General features: G+C 37.6%; 1 protein-coding gene across 3 annotated transcripts in view; it reads left to right on the top strand.

Moving 5' to 3' along the window:
• Positions 1–17,049, top strand: part of CTPS2 (CTP synthase 2) — a 59,392-nt gene that overhangs the window by 27,295 nt on the left and 15,048 nt on the right. For all 3 annotated transcript variants that reach the window (XM_062488044.1, XM_062488043.1, XM_062488045.1), the window contains one exon: positions 16,296–16,392. In XM_062488044.1, the coding sequence (XP_062344028.1) occupies positions 16,296–16,392 (97 nt within the window). The remainder of the gene's footprint in view (positions 1–16,295; positions 16,393–17,049) is intronic.

Below are 17,049 nucleotides of genomic sequence, written 5' to 3'. Positions count from 1 at the left end.
CTTGTGCATCATCTCAAGCTTAACAACATCCATTACTAGATCAAAGCCCTTTGTTAACTTTGCTTATATTTTGCAGCAGAGAAAGATGGGAGGTGTGGGGCAGATGATGGGACAATTCAAGTAAATTGGGCTGGACTGGGGACTCTGTGGGACATATGAATCCTATTTGATTTGCAAAGAAATCGTGCATAGGTGTTAAATTTGATTTCTTACTGAGTAAAAAAACAGAGCCAAATTTGTATAGAACTAGTGCTAGTATAAAGAACGTACATGTGTCTGTGCTTGTATGCATTATTAATCCCCATGCTGCATCTGAAGTTAAATATGGGATACTTTGTACTGTAGTTAATTTGCAAATAATGAAAGCCATGGAGATGTAGATGTCTGCTGCTACTATGGTGTGTTTTCATTTCAGTTCTAAGGGCTTTGGTGAGTTTTTCAGAGAATCAGTCCTGTAACTGCAGGCAGTCATCTTCAGACTTGACCTGTCTACAGAAGGGAACAGGATTTAAAGTTGGGATACTGAGAGCCAGTCTAACCCATGGGTAATTTTTCCAAGATGTGTGGTGGCTGGCTGATGTGGGAACTAGGTCTGTAGTGCAAATAGGGGAGTTGTGATAGAACATTACAGTGTTGTCAGTTGGTTCTTACTGTTAGGCTAGGAGGAGACAAAGGGTTTGAGAGAAAAGTGCAGTGAACAAACTTTCTGAAAAAGATCAAATAATGATGGGTGAGAAGTTCAGTAAACTGCACTACAGCCATTGTAGAGAAAATGGTATTGCTTTGAGGGATGGAACTCTTAGATGGAAGTTGGGAATGAGTTGTAAAGTCCTTTATGTGTCACAGATGATGCATTCCCTGTGTTGAAATTGTCATTGTTTGTAAAACCTGTAGTGGTGACATATAAAAGGGGTGTCTCATCCCACAAATTAAACTTGAGCTGTATGGGTTATCCTGACAAGAGTCTATTGCAGGCCCTCCCTTGTGACATACACCTAATGAGAAGTTGAAGGTGTCTCCCTAAACAAGACTGGGTGCAACTGCTACAGGGATGAATTGTTTAATAAGATGCATTATTTGTAGTCAGCTTTAAATTGGTGATGTGTTATTCATTGTACCTATATGTGTCAGCAATTGCTGCCATATGTACACATCTGGCAGGCTAATTTGTTGCTGAAACTCCCTGTGATGTAGATATTCTATGTTGCACAAGATAGTTTTGAGGGAGAATGTATTTCAATAAGAGGTTTTTTCCTTCTGTTTTGTGAACTTTGACTTATGCAGCAGTGCAATATGGTTATTACTGCCACAGCTGAAATTTACAGTTATGTAGTTGCTGAAACCCTAAACCTTCTTGTTCCGTACTAAACTTGATTTGTTTTTTGAAATTTTTTAGAGTGATCAAAAATGTGTAAATCTCCATTCCAGAAAAGCATATGTGGATTTATGGAGGAGTGGCTTTGGTTGAGTTTCAGGTAGGGCAAAGTAAGTATAAGTCCAATAATGCTGTACAAGAGGCACTAGTGAGTTTATTTCTTTGGTGAGATTTGTTTTTTTCTCAGCTGTCCTTTGACACTGGAGATGCCTGGAGTCTCTAAATGTCACAGCTCTACCTAAAAACCTTTCTTCATGCTGAAGAAAAAATCAATGAGGAGAGTTGGAATCAAGTATGTAATTCATTTTCAGAGCATTGTTGTTGCTCTCAACAATGCAAACCTGATGGACTATTCAAAAGAGGTCTAGAGGTACATCCAGTAGACACATGGGCACATAATTTAGGGATTACATGATACTGAGATGCCTGATCTCAAAAGGGGAAGCATACCAGTAAGAAACTCCCTTGCCGAGCATATTTTTCAGCTAGAAGTAGTTATAACCTGTTTTCATGTGAGTCCAGGACTACTGTCTGTCAATATCATAATCCTACTGGTGAGTCAGAAATGTCATATCTGGTTGTCTGGATCCTGGAAGGGTATAATCCATTTTGTAATCTTAGAATTTATTTAACATGATTTGACAGACAGGAGTCTGATACCATATGAGTTTGTGTAGCTTTGTTATAAAGCTTATAGCTTAAGATGATGGTATGGTGACATGATAGGATCCTCTTGCTTTGTGTGCATGTGGGGAAGATGGAGAATCCTGGGTTCTGGGATCTCTAGAACAGTTTTGGCCTTTGTATTAAACTGCAGAAGCTGGGACAATGAGACCACACCATGGACCAGTGTGCACTCTTCTGTGGATGTACACTGGGTAGGAACAGGGGGCTCTCAGCACAGTTAACCACGTTCAAGTCCCTAGAAGTCAGTGATTCAGGTGTTCTATCAGAATTGTGCTGCAGTGATTCTTGACCCTTTAGGTTCCTGTCACCCTGTTGGAGATGTGTTGACTTTGCTGCTGAAGTGTAAGGGAAGGAATTGTTGAGAAAATGCTGCAATACTGAGCTGAAGGTGCTTATGCTAGATAATGACCACCTGCATTCTGCCAGGAAAAGGTAAATTTGGGGAAAACAGCAGCAGCCGTGAGAGGTACCCTTAGGCAGAAAGAAATGGAGGTCATTTTTTGGTAGAAACATCTGAATCTCTTCAATTTCTTCACCTTCAGCACTGTGCATTTGGATGGTCAGTCTTGCTGGCCTGATCAGACTCAGCAGTATAAAATGCAGAGGCAGAGAAATAAATGGAACAGTGGTAAGAACTTTCGAGCTCCCTCCCTGATTTGGAGAAAGGGGTGTTTATATGCACCAGTAGAGATCCAGAAGTTACTAATTCTCAGTCAGAAGTCTGCAAGTAAGCCATGCAATGTAAAATCAGATTATTAGTGGTGTTCTGGGGTATGTTTCATTACCAATGGGAAGCGTAACAAACATGATGCTACAAAGTAATGTCTTTACCTTTGGCATAGAAATCCCTCATCTTGTTAGCATTTTGATGTGTTAGTATCTATATACAACAGATGTTTGCAAAATTATTTCCAAAGGAAAACTGTCAAAATTGCCATTAATAATTTTCAGGTCTCTGTGTTAATGGGAATTTAGGACAATGGAAGCAATAAGCTCCTAGAAAAGTCTCCCCCCATCTTCTGTTTTGACCAAGCAAGAGTGGGACATGGGGGAAAATCAAAGAAATTAGAGGGACTAATGACACCTATGAGAAGGGTAGTAGTTGTCTGTCTAACAATATAGAGCAGTCAGTTTTCTAACTATTTTGTATGTGATTATGGCCTATTGAAAGAAATTAAGCTGTTGCTTCTTACAGAAATTGTAGTTAAGAAAAGTGTGCTTGTATGCCTAGCTTAATTTTAGATTTTCTAATTGCCCAATTTGATTATTAAATAAAAATGAAATTATTTTAGGTTCAATAAGTAAAAGGAGCAGTAGTTTGGAATTTCTCAGTTTACACAAGTGCATCAAATGAGCAGTTTAAACATCTGTAAACCAGAACTTGAAAGAAGTAGATTTGCATTTTGTTGCAAACTGAAATTAAAAAATTTTCCACCTCAGCCATAACTCACTTCTCAGCTGTGCTAGTGAGGAGACCAACTGTCAATTAAATAGAATTTACCTTAAAACCAGTTTCATTTATTTTAGGCTAGTGACTAGTTTTAGGATTCAGAATCAAGAGTGGAAAGCATTTTATAAGGAAGTTTTAAGTTCTTTAGCTTGTGAGGCTGTGCACCACATACCACGTGGAGCTCAGCCTTAAGGCTGACACCAGTTTGGAACAGACCTGTGTAATCCCAAGATAGCTGTGCATGCTATGCTGAAACATCAAAAAAGGAGAAACATTGGTTTTCCTCTGAGACATTACTGAAGTCAATTTTTCCCAGCACCTCTGTGCAGTCACCTTCTACTGCCCTTTGGATCCTAGCATTAAAAAGCCCTAATATCTAGCTGTGAAAAATATGGAATTATAAATTTGAAAATAATGAAAAGATATCTCTAAAAACAATTGGTGATTATTGCATTGCAGCTGAAAGATAATACAGACTTATTAGCTGTGGCTTACATTGTCATTGTCATTTGGCCTGGCTAATTAGGCAGAGACTGTGCAGGCATCAGAGACATAACTTGCCATGAAACTTAACTTTGGTCTTCACTGATGAGAAGGAAGCACAGCAGTTCCCCAAGAGCCTGGGAAAAATACCAAACCCTCAGTATTGCTCAAACCTTAAAATGAAAAATTAGTTTTGACAAATCATGGCAGACACGCTGTGTCTGCAAACGACACAGATCAGCGACAGTATTTTCTTGCACAGCTTGACTTTGTGAACAATCTTTCTCATAATAATCCATTTTAAGTAGCGATAAATAAGAGTTCCTGCAAGGTTTGTGTTGTCTTGCTGTTTCTCTCACTGTGAATGTGGAATTGTAAGTGAGACTATAAAGAAATGGTATGAATTAACTAATACAAAGTAAATTACCATTTTGGAGATTTTGTACCATTAACACCATTATGTGGTGCATATCTTTGTATTATTACCTTCTCACCCAACTTAACTCATTTTTACCTGCATTTTTTGAGCTGAAACTTAAGTAATGAGACATTTAATGACACCTATGTTTTTGGAGAAATTAGAGACCCAGTACTTAAGCAAACAACTGAAAAAATTTCTAAAAATAGTTTTTTTCTGTTAACCTGTTTTCCTCATTCCATCACATACTTGCAAACTCAGCAAAACATGAAGGTCAAGTTACAAATAGCACTGAGAGGACCTTTATTTTAGGCAAGGAACTAAAAGGAGAGAACCCTACTTTCCTCTTAGAACCCAGATTGAGCTGATGAAATACATTAGTGAACTAAGCACACCTATAACTATTTCACAGGAAGGCAATGTGTGTGGTGTTCTACAGTGCATATTATGGTATCACCTTTACTTTAAGAAAAGCACACTGTGTCAGACCACAGCTCAAGTCCAAAGACTTGACCTGTCTCTCCCTGTATAAAATCTTTATTGGCAGTGTCTCAGGCTGTTATAGCTGCCCAGGTGCCTTGTACTTCTACATTCTTGCTAAAGCATCAGCTGTGTTGCCTGGTACAGCCATCAGGTGGGTCAGACTCTGGGTCTCTGTCTCCACTGAGCATTTGCCACTTGGGTGGCTGTGGATGACAAGGCTGATGGGCAGTTATTCACCTCAGGTACTGGATTGGCTGTTTCACCCTTCAGTTGCTTCAAAATTGAATGAGTACCATCCAGTGATTTTTTTGCTGTCTATTTTGTCTGTTTATAACCACTTGATTTAACACTTCGATTTGAGTTGAGTATGTCAGAGTTTCCCCTGAAGATGGATTTTAGCTTGGCAATGTCTTTCAACTTCTTTATATTGCACACAAGCAGAATGGTCATGTTTTTTCTGCCATGGTCATTGTTGTTAGTATGAGTTTTATCTTTTAGTCCTGATAATTAATTAACTTCACAATGCCATTTTTCTCCTTAAATGAAAATGAATGAAAATAATTGACTCTCAGTTATTGATGCCTTTTACAAGTTTCTTCTCATATATTTGGGAGATGAGATTAATGATTTGGTATACATAAAATTTGATACATAAACTTAAAAGTATTTGTGTCTTCTTCATTTGGACATTTAGTTTCTCTGAAGAATGCCTTCTTGCTGTTAATAACCTCCAACCTTTTTTCCTTTCTTAAAATTTTCTTTATAAAAAAGCATTTTTGTAAGTAGAAATGCATGTTGGCTTATCAAAAAAGTTTTGCCCTTTCCAGTAATTACAAAGGGAATTATGTGTAACTAATTGTAAATCAAATATGGAGATTTATGCTGTGCACAAAGCATTTTTCTGGATGAAGTGGATGTAGGTGAGTGTCTGTCAGTGCTTGATCTAATAAGCAGAGAACATTTTGTTTAATGGAGAACTCTCTGCCCAAGTCTGTGTTGGTAATGCTGCAATATATTGTGTGTCACTTCAGAATGAGCTGAGGATGCTCTGGGATAGTGTATAGAGTGTTGACAAAGAATGGATGTTGAAGGGACATTCACAAAACTGTTTTTGTGCAGGTGTGTAGTACATGTTAGGGCAAAACAGCACTGCTTACCGGATGGCCTAGATGAGCATTTCAAGCTGCCCCTTGTTTGGTGAGATTCTCCAGCTGCAATGTATTGGTCCCTCTCTGTGTTGTGGTCCCTACAGAGAGAAGCACTCAGGTGGTTTCCTTAAATTATTTATCGAGAAGTTATGCAGCTGAAGTTATGTGAGATGATTCTCACACACAGGGGAAATAGTGTAACTTGTGAACTAGTTCCTCACCATTGTTCTGTTTGGCAAGTTAATAATGTAAAGAAAGGGGAATTGTCCAGATCCCTTAATGCTGTGATTATATTGCTGAATATAACAGCTCCAAAGCATCTCCTCCATCCACTGGCCTTCAAACAAGCTTGCAGAACTTGTGTATTAACAAAAAGTCTAAAAATTAAGGAACATGAAATAGTTTACCTGTTCACAGACTCCTGCATAGCTCAATAGATTACTGGAGTTCATATGTTGAAAACAACATGAAATCTCCCAATTTTAATGCCATTTCTGTGGATGTTTCTCCTACTCAGATAAGGGAACAAGTGACTTAAGGTACTGCCCTTGTTAGAAGATCACCTGGGAATACATATTTTCTTTATCCTTAGGTGTCTTGTTTCTGAAGTGTAAGGTTAGATATCACAAAAGTCCTGGTTCTGCTAGGTTAAAAAAATTTGTTTTATCTGCCTTATTTTTTCCATACCAAGTGGAGGTAATGAAACACACTTGTCTTTGTAAAGTGGCTTGATACCTGCAGAGAAGGTCTGTGCAGCAGCTGAGGACTTCTACCCTTTTCCTACTAGTGTTTTAGGCACCCAGGAGTGAGAACTGGAATTGAACATGTGCCTAGAAGTGCATGGGCAATGAAAAATAAGGGATTCAAATCAGTTGAATGGTTATACTGGAGGGTGTATTTTATTACATGTGAGTGGCCTGTTCATTATCTTGTGAAGAATTTAATTTTTATTAAAAATAAACAAAAAACTATTAGCTAAAGTTTTAGTTTTAATAAATACTCTTGGCCCCTGACCTCCCCCCATGAAATTAATGTAATGGAAGAAAAATAATGGGAAGTATAAGAAAATTATGAAAGTTCCCCAAAAGGAAAACCTTTCTATTAATGAGGTTTTTTTGTTTCCTTAGTTCTGTATTTATTAGCTTCCCATCCTTCATTGTATGTGATAATACAGTGTTCCCTACTGGAGGGCTAGGTACTGGACAGCAGAACTGCATTTGCAATGGATTTGACAATGATGTACTGTAGATTGTGCTTTTAAACTAAAAAGTTTTTTCTCGTGCTCTGTCTCTTCATTCCACTGTTGGAGACTATAAGAAGTGCAGGTGGAGGATAAAAATGATTTTTGTATGGGCACCACTGGAAAACTTTGCCTTTGTGAGGTTGGCTGTGCTAGGTGCCTGTTGTGTGCCGCTATAGTGATGCAGCCTGGAACTTTGGCTGTGTGGCAATGTCCTTTGGTTGCTCAGTAAACATTTGTAGCATTTTAGATCACTGCATTATCTGTTGAATTAATCTGTACCTAGCCACCCACACTTTTCACAGAGGGTGTCTGGAATTCTGCTGGGTGTGTTTGGCTGATGTCATGCTAATTAAATGCCTGCTTGATATGCACCAGTATAAAGTTGATTCTATAAATGCTACTTTCTTAGAAACAGTATTGGTAAATTTTTTCCTATAGACTTTCACCATCTTGTTGCTAAATAAGAAGTGATCTGAAGATCCATTTCTCTTCCTCTCTGACCGTTTGCTAGTGGTTCTCCATGTGCATATACACATCTCTGCTTCTCTCTTCTTACTTCCTCACAGATAGCTCTTCCTGTTGGTTTTATATTTTAAAAGCATGTACCATGTCTATCCCTAAAAATGAATATGAAGACTTGCAGTGCTGGTTTTATGATCTGTTAGCAAGCAAGACTGCACAGGCATGTCTGTACTGTCATGTTAACTCTGGACCTCGTTAAGTGAATCCAGGCATCCCAGTGCTGCTCATTGGTGCACTTTTGGAGAGGAAGCAATTAGTGTTTGATGTGCATGGCGTGGGTGAAACTGGTCAAGCCACTTGTTCTTTTGAATGGTGTCTGAATTTGGCCCCCTGATTGTACCTTATAAACACAGTTAAGGAAAGCAAGTACCAAAGACTTCTTGTCATTTCATGTTGAAGGGGATAGAGTTAACATGCTAGAGAAGGTCACAAGAAGTGTAGAATTAAATTATGATCTGAACAGTGTTGTTTCATAGGTGTTTGGAGGAAGTAGGACAGACAAAATGAGGCAGGAGGGGTTCTACTCAGAAGGAAGACATCATGGTTTTCTACTTGAAATGAAAAAAGAAAACGTGTTGCAGGTCATAAGTGTTTTATCAGAATAAAGAGCTTTCCAGATGAGATGATCTTTGGCCAACTGAAGCTTTTCTGAAGTAGAAGCAGGAAGCTATTAAATGTAATGTAGAGCATGTATCAGAGAGCATCCCTGAAATGCCTGGCAGAGGTAATCAAAGTGATTAATCTCTGCTATGATATTAATATATATCATTCCTTTTGGTTTGTGGAAGCTGAAAAGATATTTACTGTTATTGGATAGAGATTAAATAGATTATCTTGTAAATTCCTTGGTATTTTAATTAAAGTTGTATCATTGTAATTATCTCCCTATGCTATCTTTTTTTTTATAATATAGTTTACAATAGGAAACTATAGGATTTAGAAAATCCTAGAATTGCAAGTCAGTACCTTGATGAATACTATAGGATATCCAGCTCTTGCTTTAGCTTTTTCAGAATGAGAAGTGAAACATTATGAGATGTGTGTGGGAGGGAGGATAAGGACTCAATTGAAGTAGTCTGCTGTTGAATTCATGAGGGAAAGAAGATCCCATTGCTTGTTGCTGGACAGCTGTCCAGAAGAATAAATGTCAATACTGTATGCCTAACAAGATACTCAGTATTCATGTCCTGTATAATTTAGGAAAAGTTATAGACATGAAAGACTAGATAGGTCAAAGTTTTGGGCATGCAATGGAAGACAAGAGTGGTATTTAAAATTAGAGTGACTGAGCCAGAAGCTTTCTGCCTAGGTATTCCCTATTATAATATGTCTGTTCTGCTCTTAATCCATAAAAATAATATTACTAGAATTTCTCAAATTAGTAAATTAAGTGAGAGGACCACTAAATAATAAGTGGTCAGCTTCAGTTCTAGACAGCCTTTCATTGTGTGTGCTTTGTTATGGGGTGTAGGTAGTAAAGGTGAGGGAGCTGGCCTGACATTTAAACAGGAATTAAATGAAACCGGACTCCTTCAAAGAGGAAGAGAGAAGGAGAACATTACAAAAATGCATATAACACATTTCAAGATATCCACATGGTAGATATGGATCAGTTTAAACAGTAAAAGTGATCCTGCATGCATCCAGCACCAATTACTTTAGCTTGCACAGGGTTCTTCCTGGTTGTGATCCTTTGTGAGATGATGTTTCAAAATGCAAAAATGTAAATGAAGAAGAGAACGGGGTGGAAAGTCGGAAGAAGCATGACTATACTGTTAAATAGTATGAGAACTACTCCAGCCTTCATTATCTACATCTATTTTAATTTCTACAAAGTTACAGCTTAGATGTAAAAGAACAGTTGAAAAGAAAATAGACTGATGCATGAGAACAAATTGCTTCTATTAAGGGCTACAGTGGTTGGCATGAGCTGGCTGCTTTGTGTGGTTTTCCAGAGTGGACTCAGCTGAGCTACTTGTTAAAGGAATCAGATTGGCACAAGATTTTTGGCACTGGGTATAGATCATGATTTACTTTCACACCTGTCTGCAGTTGTCTTTAGTGGGATTTTTTTCGAAAGACAGCTTGCAAAATATCCTGTAGCAGTTTAACATGCTTGCTCAGTGGTGTCTTTAACACATTTCAAGATATTTTCTCACTAATTTGCTTTTCCTTGGGATCTTGAATTGTACTTTGGGGTTTTTGTTCTTCGAAGAGTTAAACATTATCATTTTTTATTCTAAGTGCACTGTTCTTCCTTCTATTCCACTGATTTTCATAGAATGTTCATCTATCAGAGATACCAATTTAGCCCAACTAGTAGAAAATGATTTCTGATGTAGAAATGTCAGATCTTAAATTCTGGTGTCCATTTCAAAAGATGATCAATCAGCCATTAAAGTGATGGTCAGCCACTGATCTTTGTGCATAATATGAAGCATAATACCTTAATTATAAGGAGTGGTACTAGGCTGCTTCCTACGTATCTGTAGCAGAGAAATCTTTATGGAACTAGAATGCTTTCTTTCTGTTTAATTCGTTTACTACAAATTTAAGTAAGGAATTTTCTTGTGTCAGTACCAACCAGTGTGATTGTATATTTTTGGCCTTCAGTTTAAAACCTCAATTTAATGATATATTAATCAGATGCAAATAAACATAATTTATGAAATCATCTTAGCTGCCAGAAGTTGTTTATCTTTGGTCAAATATGTGTTGCCAGATAATATAAAAATGAATTATCAGGCTGAATCAAAAAGAGAATAAAGTAATTTCTTGTAAAACAGAAGCAAATCTGCAAAAAGTACAGATGTTCAGGTTTGTGTTCTTAAAACTGAAATGGATTTCATGCTCTAGATATCATTTGCACTTTTTTCTTTCTTCTGTGAGTAGAGCTTTTACTTGAAAACTTTCAGTCTTTTTTGATTTTTCAACTAATGTACTCATCTCTACATTTAGCTGGGAAGTTTTACACTGCAACAAAAATACTTTCCAACTAGAAAAAGAATTAAAATAGTAATTTTAAAAATAGTAATTTTAAAATAGTAATTTTCTACTTGCTGCCCATTCACTTCCTTTCTAAAAGAAATACCTCAGTTTCTGTGTCCCTGGTTTGCAAGTTACCAAATCATCACTGAGCAGATTTGGAAGGTAGACAGAACATCAAAATGGGTGGTGACACCATTTTGTAGGAAGGATCAGTGGTTGAAATCCAGGCAGTCTCTCTTACAAGTTTTATGGTGGTCTGATTACTTTAGGGAAATAGGATGAAAAACAATTGCTAGTTCTCATCATCGTCCCTCTGAGGACATTGGTTTTCATGGCAGGTGAACAGAATTTCTTCAAGAAGTACTAGGGTGTAGGTCATGGTACTGAGCATTGCCTGAAAGCTGCTATCAGTAATTCTCCTTGGTGAAGGTCTAGAGTAGTGACCACTTGAAATAACCAGTTTTCCTGCTTACTTTCCTTGTAGTAAACTGTTTTCCTTCTGTTTTGCTTGCCAAAGGCAGTGATTACTGATAATGAAGTGGTTTGAACTAGCACAGGTCTGTTAATGAATGAGAAACAGCTGGAATGGATGCTTGCTCAGGCATGATAACTCAGGGAAGAACAAGTATAGAGCACTGGACAGTTTTGAGAGTAAAACATCTGCTGTGCTTTGCCAGGGACAATCTCAGGTTTCCACGGCTGCTTTGTGTAGTTTAGGTAATGGGGCTTGTCTGTGTCCAGTCTTCCATGGCAGTTGCCTGCAGGATACAATAATTCTCTGAGTCAGAGACCATCCAAGCACACTAGTGTTCCAACAGTCTCAGGCTGTGTTTGATTATTCCTGTCTCATCGTTGTGGGTGGTTCTCTAGGTTCTTCCCTCTGCCTTAGGATGCTCAGAGACACAGACTTGCTTCATGCCTTCCTCTTTCTGATATACCTGATGTAGATTTAAAGGCATTTGGTGAGGGCAAAATTTTACCTTCTAGGAATTGCAGCTGGAGAAGTCCTCTTCAAAGGCAGCAACGAAGTTCTGATTTTTTTAAAGGTGTATATGATAGGATGAAGGATTTCTCCTAGCTAGCTCCTTCTCCTGATCTTCCTGAAATTAAATTAGTATTTAGTAATTAATTATAATGTGAGATGGACCAGTCTGAAGTCTGAGAGCACTCTTCCACATCCTTTTTACTTATTCAAGTCTGTGGCAAATCCTGCCCTTTGTGGTGTGGCGTGGCTGACACTCCAGTATTCTTCTATAGCCAGCACTATCCAACCCTGTGCTTTTCACTAATGCTAACAGTCTGAAACTTTCTACTTGATTAAGTCCTTAAGCCAACTCTGGGATATGTGTTTGGAATAACTTGAATTAGTTCTCAAAATGCTGTTAAGCAATATCTTTATGGGCTTTGCATATCAACATCTCCATTCACTTCCTCAGTTCATTGTGCTCTGCTTACAAGTGAGTAAGCATTGTTTGAAAAGGAGCCACACCATTAATGAAATATTCTACAGAAAATGTTACAAAACATTGTGTAGCAGAATTTATGCTTAGACACAATCCTTGGAGAGCTTTTAGACTTTAATAAATAAATGCTCCATGGCAATTACTTCATTCTAAAATAGGAAACAACAAATCTGTGGAGAGGAGGATCACCCAAAATGGAAAATAGTTGACAGTAGTATTCTATGGGATTTTAAAAGTTTAAGAAATTTAAACTGGTATTTGTTGGAATGTTTGGATACTGTGCTGTAGTTTATTGAAGAAGACAGGATTTTTCAAGCTGGTTACTCATATCGGTATGTAGTTGTATGAATCAGCTATTGATAATTTCTGCTTTGATCTTTCAGATAATGGTGGACATCCTTTTAAGACCAACATTACTTTAGTCAGAGTAATGGAGCACTGAGTAGTCTGAAATCTGCAAGGGGCTTTGTTGGCAGTTAATTCAGTCCTAGGGCACTGAGTGCTTTAGATGGGTGGGCAGTGATGGGATTTGCTTGGAACTAGGATATCTCTGGGGGAAAAGGGAGCAAGGGATTCAGGCAGATGTAATATTTGCACATTCTTTCAGTAACTGAAAAAGTAACCCTCTTTTTTTAATGAACAGGGAAAGTCTGTCATTTTGGCTTACTTGCCAAGTTGGAAGCTCTCAGTGCCCCAGGGAGTATTGCAGTTGTCAACCTTCTCTTTAAAATATTTTTGTACTAAGTTTGTTTCTAAAACAGAATAGATGTTATTATAAACATCCCATTTGTAGGTGTCTGGGTTTGTTTACAGATGAACTTTTGATTGATTGCTCAGATCAAATCTAGCAAGTACTGACTAATCCTTTAGAGAAATGATGGAAGAGTCAATAAAAGGATGAGTTCCTTAAGTTTGGGTTGAGTCCTTGTCAGTTTGTGCTGCCGGATTTTTTTACCTAACTGTGTTCAGCAGGGATTAATATTCATCAGTACCTGTCAGTGCATTCCCTGCTCCTGTCAACTTTCCCCCTACACACCTCTTGTGTGCTGTGCTTAGGGCCTCTTTTCAGTGTTCAGGTAACCTCCAGGGCCGTGGCATCTCCTGATGCTTTGATCAGCACTTACATGTGTAGGAATTTATTTCAGCACTGATAAATCTTTTGCTCACCAATCAAGGGCAGAGTAAAAAGACAAAAAAAACCCCTAGACCCCAAACTTATAAAAACATTCTTCCAAAGCTGCTTAGCAGCTTTAGTAATCAGCTGTTCAAATCAGGCAATGCTCATCTTCCTCCTCAAATTCTCAAAAACCAAGCCAACAAACAAAACCCAACCAGATACTCCCCACTCTCCCCACTTCCCCTGCCAAGGTAACAAGAGTAGATTAATTTCTCAAAGTGGCATTGCAGAATGTGAGGCAAAACAAAGATAAAATGTGATGGTTGTGGTGTGATTACCAAAGTGACAGGTGTGGGGCTTTCAGGGCCTTGGCTGCTCTATGTCGAGTGTCAGGGCTTGAAAAGTTTTCTCATTAGCTTTTGTATGTTTTCTAGCAACAGTGAAACAGTCCAAGCACTAGATAGCTGAAAGAAGGTTTCTGTTCATGGATAGTTGAAGTCACTATTCATTAGTAACATGATTAAATAGCCATCAGACTGCTTTATATCTAGACTTTGTGTTGAGTTACAGTGATTCATTCTTAATTTCATGTTGGCTGTCTGGTGTTATAGATTTTTCTCTATAAAATCTCTGTAGTGTTGGCAGTTTTCAGAGATTTGGGTAAGAGGGACCTAATTGATACCTATCTATTCTTGCATCCTCCCTACTGATACTTTTTGTTGCTTGTGGTGCCTGCCAGTTCTGTGCTGTTCTTTGTCCTTCAAAGAATTAAGGCATAGGAAGAGCTGATTTCTACTGTGCCAGGAATCATAAGCTCTTTGAGAATCTATTCAGTTGCATAGTTGTTCAAAATGTCCACTATTTGAAAGCTCATCTTTTTCTGATCAAATAAATTCTGTATAATGTGGCAAAATATTTCATTAATGCAAGTTGCTTTTTTGATGCTCGTTACTTTATTTGGTCTGTAGGGCCACAGAGCCAAAGAAGTTCCAAGCTATTAATTCATAAGTAGCTCCTTTTGTCACTTTATGACGAAAGTTAACAGATCAAACCCTGTCCATTTCTTACTATAAATCTAACAGTATTGGGAAAGTTACACACGCAGACAGAGACACACACATGGTGTTGAAACTCACCTGAACCTCCCCTATGATAGCATTTCTCCAGCCAAATTTTTGTAGGGCATGCAGCACCGTGTGGGAGTCTGAGCCAGAGGATGACAGAAGCCTTCAACAGAGCAGATGCTCTACTTCTGATACCCTCTGGGATTTTGTTGTTTTTTTTTTTTGGCCACTACTTCAGGTAAAAAAAGTGAAACTGAATGAAAGAAAATAAAATTAATTTAGTAAATTTCATACTTTTAAAATAGTAAGGATTCAATTAGTGGGTTTTCTTTTATTTTTGTATTTGTGGAGGGAGGCTTAGCGCAGTGTCTTGCACAGTCCTTGGTTTTGTGCTATGAGAGGTAATTGAAGGATCTGTAATATCCCACTGGTTTGATCACAACTCTTGCTCATGACATTTTATAATGAATATGTATCTTATAAATAACATTTTGAAGGTATAAGGTTGTACAGAGATAATTACACAGCTGAAATGCATTGTTGCAAGGCCAAAGGTTAAGCACTTTCCACTGTCCCTCCTAAATTGAATAACTTCACTTTATGAAGTGTATCATCAGATATTGTTTTCATTACTCTCAGAGGGCAAATTAAGGTTAATAAAAATCCATTTGAGATTACCCATATATGTGAATATTTGTATTTTTAGAACTTTTCTTTGTCAGTTGCATTGCTCACTGACTGTGTTTACGTGTATACAAGTACATAGGTCAAAGCTGCAGCTCATGTTTCTACAATTTCAAACTGTTTTACCTCTCTTAGGCAGATTTCCTCTAAACTGGATTGTGAGACCCTGAGGGAATTTTGAAACTGAGCAAAATGCTAAGTGCAGTCCTTCCACTAAGCTGTGATTTCTCATGTACCCTGATAGTCACTATCCTGGGTTTCACTTGCCCCATGTAGAAGCCATTTGACCCATTTGCTTCAGTCCTCGTCCCAGTATTTGTATATCCTTGTCTTTAAAGTCTGTGTTAAATAACATATTCCTTATACAAGAACCCAGTATTTTGTGAACTCTTCACCAATCTGAGAAACCCTTTAGCAGAGGTGAAGATGGAGGATGATTTTCCATTTCCTGTGATAAATTAGTTACATCTGTAATCTGAAATAGAACACACATACTGGAGTCACCTCTTCTCATACTCTGCTTTTACAACTTTACCACCTCACTACAAGTGTCCTCTTTCCTCTCTGCTGCTGCGTGCCCTTCCCCTCTTCCTACTTCCCAAGAAAGATCGTCTTCTCACTTGATAACACCACTGGTTCTGCCTCTCACCATAAGAAAGAGCAATATAAGAAATGGCCCAGTGTATGGGAATATTTATGCAGGATAATCTTTCAGCCTCTGTGAGGTTCAGGGAGTTTTTATTTTCCAGAGATGGTGTCTTTATCACTTGGTGGACATTTTTGGACTATGCATTTGGATTTTTAAAAATCTTTGTACTATCTTAGCACAAAGAATAGCTTTGGACAGAGTTATCCTAGTGGTAACATTTTGGTATAGTTTTTAAAAAAAGGTGTTTCTTCCACCCCAAAAAACTAAAATAAGAAATTAGTAAATTACTTTTGTTCATCTTAACATTAAATTAAAACATTTGTCACATTGTCAGTCTATTACAATACATTATTGAAGAACAAAATAGTAGAAAAACAAAAGAGAAATAATGATTGGGAATGGTTGGAGGTAAAATATGTAAAGTTGCCATTTATAAACCTATGCAACTTTCTAGGCAATTGTTTGTTACAGGATTTTTTTGTTTTTGAATGAAACAGTGTCTGAACAACTTTTCTCTACAGGTTATTGACATGCCAGAACACAATCCTGGAGATATGGGAGGAACAATGAGACTGGGGAAGAGAAGGACTGTTTTTAAAACTGAAAATTCTGTTTTAAGTATGTTATTTTTCTGCTCTTGTGACTTTGCCTTTTGGATAGGAGCTTTGTAACATGGAAAATCAATAATCCTATAATCTTAAGCAAACAGGTGGCAGCTTCCCTGAGCTCATTCACTCTCTTCCTGTTATTTACATTTACTGAGAACTGAAGTGTAAGAGAGAAATGTGAGACATCTGTAACTCCCAGTGAAACTGTCACAGAGGGTCCAATGCGTTTTTAAAAACAAAGAGTAAAATGTTGAGAAAACTGAAATTAATTTTGTGGCAGTTTAATTCATTATGTTCTTGGGAAGGTCAGAGTGCTTTCTTCCTATTTTTTAGCCTGGACCTGAGAGCAGTCTTGTTTTGGGAAAGCAAAGTATCTGTTGCAGGAAAGGAAAATTATTTGTTGTAACAGGATGCTTCAGATAACAAAATAAAAACAACCAGAATATAGAAAAAAATACTTAATTTAATCTATGTGTATTTAAAAATTGAAGTAATCCTTGTCTCCTATTAATCAGCCCATTTTTCAGTAGTAATATAGATGATGCCGCAAAGGTGTAAAAAGTAGTTTCTTGTCCATTGACTAAATATGTATTTCTTATATTTCCCTGCCCCTGGTATTGTTCTGAGGTATTCTCTCTTTAGCTACGTTAAACTTAAGGAATGTATC

The sequence above is a fragment of the Cinclus cinclus genome, chromosome 2 (genome assembly GCF_963662255.1).
Source record: "Cinclus cinclus chromosome 2, bCinCin1.1, whole genome shotgun sequence".
Lineage (NCBI taxonomy): Eukaryota > Metazoa > Chordata > Aves > Passeriformes > Cinclidae > Cinclus > Cinclus cinclus.
This window is presented reverse-complemented; position numbering and strand designations above follow the sequence as displayed.